Below are 9,568 nucleotides of genomic sequence, written 5' to 3'. Positions count from 1 at the left end.
TTTCTTCTTTCAAAACTTTTCCTAATGAAAAATCAATAGTTGCGAAATTAATTGTTTTTAGCTTTGTCAATATAATCTTTTTAAGGAACAATTACATTTTTACATTTATAAATTAACAATGCTTTATTGTAGCAAATACAATGGTAGAAACACCCAGATTTTTAGCTGTCAACAAAAAACAAAGCGGCAACTTTGTTAGGGAGTGGACTTATGCGCCCATCGCTCCAAAATTTTTGTTATATGGAGTTGGAGAAAATCCTTTGCGCTCTCGTGACGCTCATGTTGTACGAAAGCATAGAGTATATTATGTGATAAAATTGCTTTTAGGTTAAAATATCTTAAGCTAATATTAAAACTATAATTACAATGTCTTCATTACAGTTTCCACTTTTTGCCGTACCCAAGCAATAATTTGTTCATCACAAAATTTGCCGTACGATCATAATTGCCGTCATCGACGCATTATCAGCCATTCGGCAGAACAAAAAAATACCACAGGTCACCGCAAGAGCCATTCATCGAGTCTTTATGAGACACACATACACATGCACATATGCCTTAATAATAGTACCCATGTACCTGCTTCTAGTGTCGTACAGCTGCTGTGCATGAGCGTCGACGACTTTTCCTGCTCTCTGACTTTGGTTTTGCCTTCTTTTCGTTAAATCTTTGTAAGCCAGCTAATTGCGAACCGCTCATTGGCTGTTTGATTTAACTCAATTTGTTGTTGTACAGTGGTAATGCTATTATAATGGAAAACGAACACATTTATGTAACAAAAGGAAAATAGAGAGAAAACCGCCCGGTTTTCAAACATTGATGGTGTGCTCTCCGCTGAAAACTATAAAAGACGAAGCACGAAGTCTCTGCAAATCATTCGAGTTCTAGAAATCAACAACGTAGCATACTCATACTCATACAAGCAAAGTGAAAAAAAAACTAAATACGTGAATACTGAGACAGCGAATGTGTTAAAAAGAAAATACCGACGCTTATTCCCGGTTTGGATTTTAATTTCAAGAGATATTAAAAAAAAATATATTTAACACAAACAAAAATGCATACATACAGAGCTTATGCAGCACATGTGCACGATAGCGTGAACCCAGATCAGAAACCGTTAGTTGGCGATTTGATTGCCACACAGTACGTGAAATCACAGACACCGCCGCCTTCACCAAACGGTAAGTGTACGCGAACAACACAAAATTGCAATACAATAACATGCTGATGCTACTTAGCAGCAAAGTTTAGCAAATGCCTTGACTAAAGCAACAATACTAATTCAATTCTTCTTTTACATACCATTTACAGGATCTCACTCCAGTCCAGACACATCATTAAACAGCAGTCGCATGAGTGGCAATGAAATACCGACAGATCCATCGGTGCGCCGCTATCGTACCGCATTCACACGCGATCAATTGACACGTCTCGAAAAGGAATTCTTCAAGGAGAACTATGTATCGCGTCCGCGTCGTTGCGAATTGGCCTCACAACTCAATCTGCCCGAATCGACGATTAAAGTTTGGTTCCAGAACCGACGCATGAAGGATAAACGCCAACGCATTGCGGTCGCCTGGCCCTATGCAGCCGTCTACTCCGATCCGGCCTTTGCTGCCTCTTTACTGCAAGCAGCCGCCAACAGTGTGGGCATGCCATATCCACCGTATGCCGCACCCGCTGCCAATCCCATGTTGGCCGCTACCGCCATGCCAATGCCCGGCCACTATGCACCATACCGTTACAATCCTTATGCACCGATGACAGCACGTGCGGTGCCACCACCAACAATGCAACAACATCACAATAGCGTCTCCGCACATGCCTTGGCCGCCGCCGCCGCCTCCTCGGGTTATCCCAGCATGTTGGGCGCCATAGCACCACCTCATCCTGCTTACGGTGCATTTAACAGTTTGCCACCCAAACAACAGACACCACCACTCGATTTGCAATCATCTGCATCGTCGCACTCATCGACGCTATCGTTGAGCCCCACCGGCTCGGATCACACTAAAGTTTTCGAACGTACACCGGTGACCGTTGCAATGCCCACAGCCACCGTAACGAGCAGCAGAAGCAACAGCAGCGCTGAATTTATTAGCGTAACACATGAAAGCAACAACAACACATTGATTGCAACAAATACAAACGGCACTTTGTATAGCAGCGAAAATATTAACTCCCCACTGCCCGCCACCATCAATGAAATCAATCATCATCTAACCGCCACACAGTCGGTGGGCCTATTGATGAGCCAAAATAACGCTACAAGCGGCGCCACCAAACGTCACGCATACTCGCCATCACAAACAGCTGTCTCAGACCCGAAACCGAAACTATTCAAGCCCTACAAAACCGAGTCTTAAGCGTGCTTAAGTCTCATGCTTTGGAAGGTGGGGGGTAGTGGCTATCACCGCTGTCCATTGTACGTGCAGAAGAAAGTGAGACAAAGAATGTAGTTGATTGGTGGGCAGCCGACGGGCTAAAAACTAGTGGAGTGTGGAAGCGAAATATAATAATTAAACAAATTAAGTGCTGTGATAAATAATTATTAACACTATTTGTGTGTATGTGTGCTAATATTTGGGCTTAGTCTGGCATTAAGTGTTGTTAGTTATTTAATTTCCGGTACGAGTTAGTGATTTAAAGTAATTAAATAATAATGATTACAGTAATATAAGTATTTAATAGGAGAAAACAACAACAAATACATGTTCCACGGACTGTGGTATGAGCAAATAAATGACAGAATAATACAGGAAAATATAAAAAATTGTGTAAAAATTATTTATAAGTAAGTGTAATTAATATAGTTAGATGATATGGTTATATAATTTTAATGTTAATATAATTATATTTTAGTTATGAGTGTGTAAATAGAAGAAGAATAATATTAAAACCGTTTTATTGTCATATATAAGATATATAATGTCTTTTATTTCAAATACATTACTTTATTAATTTTAAAATTAAATTTTTTAATTAAAATTTTTTTTTAATCAATAATTTTTTAATTTAAAACAATTTTTTTTTATAAAAAGCGCAAATGATTGAATTAAATTTTTTAATTAAAAAAATTATTTTTATAAATTAATTTTCGAAATTGAGGTTACGTGCTTCCGCAGAACAAAATATTATAAAATTTGACAGCAGTTGCGCAGGTATGCAGGTTTTGATACCTTCCATCATTTTATACACCGAAAAGCAACAACAAAAATACTTTTTACCTAAGCTAACGGGATGCACGGCATATTTCTAAGCTTCTTGTCAAGGTCAAACTCTTCCACCTGAATTCTTAGAAAACGCTAATTTATGCATTTATGTGAAGGTGCAAAGTATTTAGCGAGATTTTTCCGAACAATGAGGACATTCGAGTGCAACCTTAGGTGAGATTAACCAGGAAGCATAATTATCACTTATGGAAATTTGCTACAATAGTGATTTAACCTGGTCGTCTGCAGGCGGATACAAATTTATGAGTTAAAAGATATGCATAGTATAATAGAAAAAATGAAGGATCACATTGAAGACAAAAAAAAAAAAAAATGAAGAGAATATTCGGCAGGAGCAGAGACGACACTCAAAGCAATTAAATAGCAGACAAATGGATGATAACTTCCCCTACAACCTTCGAAGAGTATGAAAATAATAATAACAATTGAATGGTCCCACCTTTAATGAAGAACATAAAGAGCAAAAGTAAATTTATATGAGAAATAAATACTACTAATATTTATATATTTAACGATCCACGGGATATTTTGACAATACAGACCTATCTCTATGTAAACATATAAATATACCTATAACATTTCTACCTTTACTTTACGTTAAATTTTTAGCAACTTCTTATACAACTCACTGCCATCGGTTGAAGCTCACGCTGACAGTCACTGCATGCGGGCAGCGGACACCGTCGCTGCCTAGCTGTTTGGCATGCGTCGGCGGCGTGCCGTGGGTGGCTCCCTCTGGCGAGCGTGCGATTCAAGGATGTAAAATTGGTGGGCAGCAACAAATTTTGCCGATCTTTCGAAAAAGCAATAAATGATTCGGATTTTTATACACAAATATCAAGGCAAACCTAATATCAAGGATAATTATTTGAAATTTCTCTCTTTGCCACGCGTCTCTACACACAGCTTGATTTATGCTGTTTTTGTGACTCCTGGTGTCCAATGGTCAGCAGAAATAAAAATGTCATTAAATCATAGGGAGCACAGTCATTAAAGATAATTAAGAAATCTAAACAACCAATTGTTCGAGATAACAATTCCTACATTGTGCATATGTCAATCGATAATTGCCTATTAATTTGTTGCCATTCAATTTTGTATTTTTTTCAAAAACGAAATGTTTTGGTGCACAGTGTGACGAAAAAATAAAGAAAATTGTTAAAAGAATTAAAAAAAAAAATAAGAAACAAGTAAGGAAGGGCTAAGTTCGGATGTAACCGAACATTTCATACTCTCGCAAAGTCAAATGGTATACTCGTTTGAGATTTCTTTGTGGCTGATATTTTCGGTAGAAGGTCAACTATAGGCACTGGGGTCCACATATTTAGTACTTAGGGGCTTGAACAGTTTTGGTTCGATTTAGACAATTTTTGGTCACAAGGTGGCATACTTTAATTGCATTATTCACGCAAAGTTTTACTCCGATATAATCATTGTTACCTGATTTGCATAGTGGAAAGTGAAAGAATCAGATGGAATTGAAAATGGTGTTATATGGGAAATAGGCGTGGTTGTAATCCGATTTAGCCCATTTTCGCACTATACCATAAAAATATGAAAAGAACGTTATGCACCGAATTTGAAATCGGTTAAGCAGATCCCAAGATATGGGTTTTCACCTAAAAGTGGGCTGTGCCACGCCGACTGTCTAATTTTGAACGCGGTTCCTATATAGTCATCTCATACCATCTCAGAGATAAAATTTAATGTCTCTGGCGTGTTTAGTGCTTGATTTATCGCGCTTTTAGTAGTTTTTAACAGTACCGTTATATGGGGAGTGGGCGGAGTTGCCACCCGATTTCAACTATTTTCACACTGTCAATAGAAGTGCTAAAAGCATTTGCTTCTAGTGAATTTTGTTATTATAGCATTAGCGGTTTAGGAGATATGCACATTAAACCTATTAGAGGCGGGACCACGCCCACTTTAAAAAAAAAGTTTTAACTGCAGATGCCCCTCCCTAATGTGATCCTGTGTACCAAATAACAGTCTTGTATCTTATTGCGGAGCTTAGTTATGGCAATTTATTTGTTTTTGATTAATGGCGTTTTGTGGGCGTGGCAGTGGTCCGATTACGCCCATCTGCAATACCAACCGTCTCACGGTACCAAGAAACATGTCTACCAAGTTTCATAAAGATATCTCAATTTTTACTCAAGTTAGAGCTTGCACGGACGGACGGACAGACAGTCGCCCGGATTTCAACTCGTCTCTTCATCCTGATCATTTATATATATATAACCCTATATCTAACTCGATTAGTTTTAGGTGATACAAACAACCGTTAGGTGAACAAAACTATTATACTAGCAACAGGTTGCGAGAGTATAACAATGTGAACTTCGGTTGCGCCGAAGCTATAATACCGTTCAGTAATATAAAAGTTTTCCATAAAAAAGCAATAAATGATTTTGTTTGATCAGTTTTTATGGCAACTATATGCTATAATGGTCCGATAGCGACGATTCCTACAAATTTGCTGCTTTTTGGGGAGAAATGGATGTGTACAAAATTTGAGATAGATATCTCAAAAATTGAGTGGCTAGTTCTACATGAGAACATGGTTAAATCGATTCCACTCATCACGCTGATCATTTATATACGTATCTACTTTATAGGGTCTCCGTTTAATCCTTTTGGGTGTTAGACATTTCTAGGCAAATTTATTATACCCTTTTTTTAATAGCTCCCTCAGAAGAACTACATAATGAATAAGTTTCTCATCGGATCTTCTACCCATATAGGACAAAAATAAAATAAATACTATAATAAATAATTTCGAGTTTTGCTAAAATATGCTACTATATACCCAGCGTCGCCTAGCGAAATGATCTAATTTCGAATAGAAAAAGACGACTAGACCGTGATAATTAGTATTGCAATTAATCTCCCCAATCATTTCAGAATAAAATTTGATCGGTATATTGATCTAGTCCTTGTGGTACCTGCAAGCGTTTTACCAAACTTGTCAATATCCATGAACGGTATAAAAAACATGGTGATCATTATCAAATTAATTTTTATCTAACATTTCTTTTTGCGTGTAGTGAACTTTGGGACACTGCATTTCTGATTTAATCTTTAAAGCAGCAATCAATTTGACAAATGTATTTTCACTGTAGAGAACAACGAATTTGTATAAAATTTTTTGTTTCCAAAGGAATTAGGGCTACGGAATCATTGAAAATATTGCAGAAGTATTTTGCGGAGTCTACTTCATCGCGAGTATTTAATTGACACAAAGCATTCATTGAAGTTTGTGAAGTCATTGAAAACATGTCTCATGCGAGTCTTCTATCCACCTTCGAAAATTTTAAAGAAACAAGGCTTGAAAATCGTTGTGTTGACATCAGTGAGTCAGCAGAAGATTTCAATATCTCTTTTGGCTTGACAACACTTTTTCGTAAATTTTTTGGATAAAAAGCGTGCTAATGATGTACTCGTGCCAAAAGATCTGATTCTTTTGCAAAAACGATATCGAGTAAAGGTCGCAAAAGAGATAATTGACAACATAACTGAACGTGGGGTTCTGAATATGACGTCGAAACTGTCCAACAATCTAGCGAATGGCACCCCAAAGTGAGCCGAAATCGATAAAACCAAAATTCGGACTGAAAGACATTTCTGCCGCGGCTTATAACAAGTACACTATAAACAAGTAAGAAAAGGCTAAGTTCGGATGTAACCGAACATTTTATACTCTCGCAAAGTCAAACGGTATTCGCGTTTCAGATTTCTTTATATATTTTGATTTGCATAGTGGAAAGTGAAAGAATCAGATGGAATTTAAAATGGTGGTATGGGTACCGAATTACCACGCCCGCTGTCTAATTTTGAACGCGGTTCCCATAAAGTCATCTCATACCATCCCAGAGATAAAATTTAAATTTATTTAAATTTTAAATGATCAGATAAAAACGCTTAATACATACTTATTCCCACTACTCATTAATTCTTCAATTTAATTTGAAACAATTTTTTTATTGTTCGCCCGAATGATTTGCCACCCAGTAAATGTTAAAGCCCTTTTTCGCTCTTTCATTTTTATTTCTTTTTTCTGCCACATTTACGCATCTGTTTGTATCCTTTGGCTTTGCCAATTGTCATAATGGAAATATCATAATCCATAAAATGTCTTCATTGTTTTATTGCTTCACCCCCCAAAAAGTATGTATACACTTTGGCATCGCAAGGACTATAATGGATGTCAAAACAAGCTATTTGTGTATGTACATTTATTATTCGCCATCCTTTCATACGCTCTGCGGCAGAATTAACATTTGATTGTCATAAAAGCAACATTATGTAACATGTGCTATTGTTTTTTTTTTCTCACTTTTTAGTGTTAGATTCTGTGTGTTCGGGAGAGTTCAAGCTTAAGCTATACGAATTTTTATCAAGTTTTTCGGAAGGACCAAGGTTTAAAATAAAAATACATTTTGTCGTGTTATAATTCAAATCTTTATTATCGCCTTCAAAATAGGCTTCTGAGCTAATATGGTACTAGCATGCCAACTCCTTATCCAATTTTACATACGAGGTTTGTTCAAAAAATAACGCGATTTTCGATTGTTTTGTTGCGTTATGTTGGTACTCATATTCCTTACATATGCTGACAAAGCCGGTCATTTTGAATGTTTAGTTAATTTTTGACATGGAATGGATCAAAGAATTTTTATAAAATTTTTGTACTTTTTGAACAAATTTCGTACAGTGTTATAAGCCGCGGCTGAGATGGCTTTTAGTTTTTTTTGATTTCGGCTCAATTTTGAAGCGCCAGTCGTTAGATTATTGCACGATTCTGATGTCATATTCATAAACGCACCTCTTGTCACCAGTAATGATAGGTTTGATGAATGTAGCGTGCGCAGCTACGCTGTCAAGCAAAATTTTTTCAAAAGTTTCAGGTCTTTTGGTACGAGTCTAGCATTGGCACGTTCAATACCCAAAACATTAACAAGAAGATCTTTAGTTGATCCATAAGAGATATTTAAATCCTCTGCTCTCTCTCTCTCTGATGTCAACACGACGACTTCCAATTAATGTTTCCTTAGTATTTTCGATTAACAGAGGTGGATGGACGATGCGTATGAGGCAAGTTCTCGATGTTTCACGACCTGTACTGAATGCCTTGTGCCACTCAAATACTTGTGTTAAAGTAGACTCCTCAAAACACTTGTGAAAATCGTTGTTAAATTTTTTTTCAAATCTCCAGTCAAATGTATCGCGTCGTAAGCAAGCATGCATCAAAAACACACTAATTGACATATACGAGTATGTTAGAAATGAAACTACACACTAGCATTAAAGAGGTTGTACCAAACTGGGAAAAATGTTTATCCATTCGGTTCGCGCGCAGTTTAAATGGATCTGTCCAAATCAAATTTGTTCAGATGATATATTATTCTCTCACTTATTTGATCTATCCATAATTATTTTTTACATGTCACCCTTAATTATCAGCGGTCTGGACTTTAAGACATTAAATTTTAGTATTACGCTTTTAAATCATATTAAAATAAATCAATTAATTGTTAATTTTGAGTACAATACATGGCGCTGCCCATTAAAAAATAATCATACAAAACATTCATTTTGAAATAATGAACACCCATCCTAAACATAACCTAATATTTCCGTCACAAATCCGCTTACCGTTAGTGATGTACATATTTACTAAACAAGTATATAGAACGTGAATTAAGCAAGAGAACCAACTAGATTGTAAGTATATAATAATACAAAGTTTGCGGAAGTTATACTTGTACTGACAAAGCGTGTGGGTGCTTCAGCTTGAAGGCAAGGCAAATGCTCTATCTCTATATTATTATATAATATGCTCTATCTTATATCATAATAGAACTTATACCCACACATAAGCGTCGAGTCAAGCAGCTAATTGACTGCATTCAGTGCATATTTATGCTTACCGATACAGTGAGTGTTGTTGTTTGTGTATACGCTCAATCAAATTTTGTTTTGACAGATTGAGTACCGTAAAAAATGGTCTGTACATTTTTTACGCAAACCCAAATGTTACAGGGCAACTAGCAACCCTGCTTTTCATGGCGCGCGCCGGCACTGCGGCACACAAGTGGCAGAATTTTATTACTTAATAATAGAGATGAGGCGCGTTGGCAGGCGAAGGGTTCAGATGGTGACGGTGGTGGTGTCGCGTCCCGCGGGATTGGCGGCCGCAATCCCAGCGCGTCGTGTGCAGTAACTTGAAAAGTGTGAAGATTGAATTGCTTGTCGACAATTTACAAAATAAAAAAGGGCAAAAGGAGCAATAGCGCAAGCAAGCAACAACAGCAATTACAGCTATAACAAGG

At 36.9% G+C, this 9,568-nt stretch overlaps 1 protein-coding gene across 1 annotated transcript; it reads left to right on the top strand.

Moving 5' to 3' along the window:
- The first annotated feature begins 855 nt into the window (after positions 1-855).
- eve (even skipped) lies at positions 856-2,904 on the top strand. The gene is made up of 2 exons (XM_014240544.3): positions 856-1,184; positions 1,315-2,904. The coding sequence occupies exons 1-2, from the start codon at positions 1,058-1,060 to the stop codon at positions 2,367-2,369; spliced, it is 1,182 nt and encodes a 393-aa protein (XP_014096019.3). The 5' UTR covers positions 856-1,057; the 3' UTR covers positions 2,370-2,904.
- Positions 2,905-9,568: the final 6,664 nt, after the last annotated feature.

The sequence above is a fragment of the Bactrocera oleae genome, chromosome 4, assembly GCF_042242935.1.
Source record: "Bactrocera oleae isolate idBacOlea1 chromosome 4, idBacOlea1, whole genome shotgun sequence".
Classification (NCBI taxonomy): domain Eukaryota; kingdom Metazoa; phylum Arthropoda; class Insecta; order Diptera; family Tephritidae; genus Bactrocera; species Bactrocera oleae.
The sequence above is the reverse complement of the archived record's forward strand: the minus strand, read 5'-3'. Positions and strand labels throughout refer to the sequence as shown.